At 76.3% G+C, this 270-nt stretch overlaps 1 protein-coding gene across 1 annotated transcript in view; it reads right to left on the reverse strand.

Annotated features, from left to right (window-relative positions):
• HPSE2 (heparanase 2 (inactive)) overlaps positions 1-270 on the reverse strand; it is a 112813-nt gene that overhangs the window by 111256 nt on the left and 1287 nt on the right. Inside the window, exon 2 of the mRNA XM_010564879.1 lies at positions 52-209. Coding sequence (XP_010563181.1) covers positions 52-209 — 158 coding nt within the window. The remainder of the gene's footprint in view (positions 1-51; positions 210-270) is intronic.

Here is a 270-nt window from a genome sequence, read left to right on the forward strand (position 1 = left end):
CCGCAGCCCCCCGCTGCCGCGCCCGCCCCCCGCCCCGGCCCCGGAGCTCACCGTCCTCGTAGTTCTTGAGGTAGTAGTCGGGGCCGGGCCCGCCGCGGCTCTTGGCCGGGTTCTTCACGTTGTGGAACTGCAGAAAGTCCGTCCTCTTGCCCGCGAAGCGCAGGAAGGCGGGAGCCAGGCCCCGCGCCAGGGTCACCAGCCGCCGGGAGCTGGGGAGAGCAGAGAGCGGGCTGAGGGCGCCGCGGGCCGGGCCGGGCCCTCCCCTCCCGG

This window comes from Haliaeetus leucocephalus, unplaced genomic scaffold (assembly GCF_000737465.1).
Source record: "Haliaeetus leucocephalus isolate CR32 unplaced genomic scaffold, Haliaeetus_leucocephalus-4.0 Scaffold184, whole genome shotgun sequence".
NCBI lineage: Eukaryota > Metazoa > Chordata > Aves > Accipitriformes > Accipitridae > Haliaeetus > Haliaeetus leucocephalus.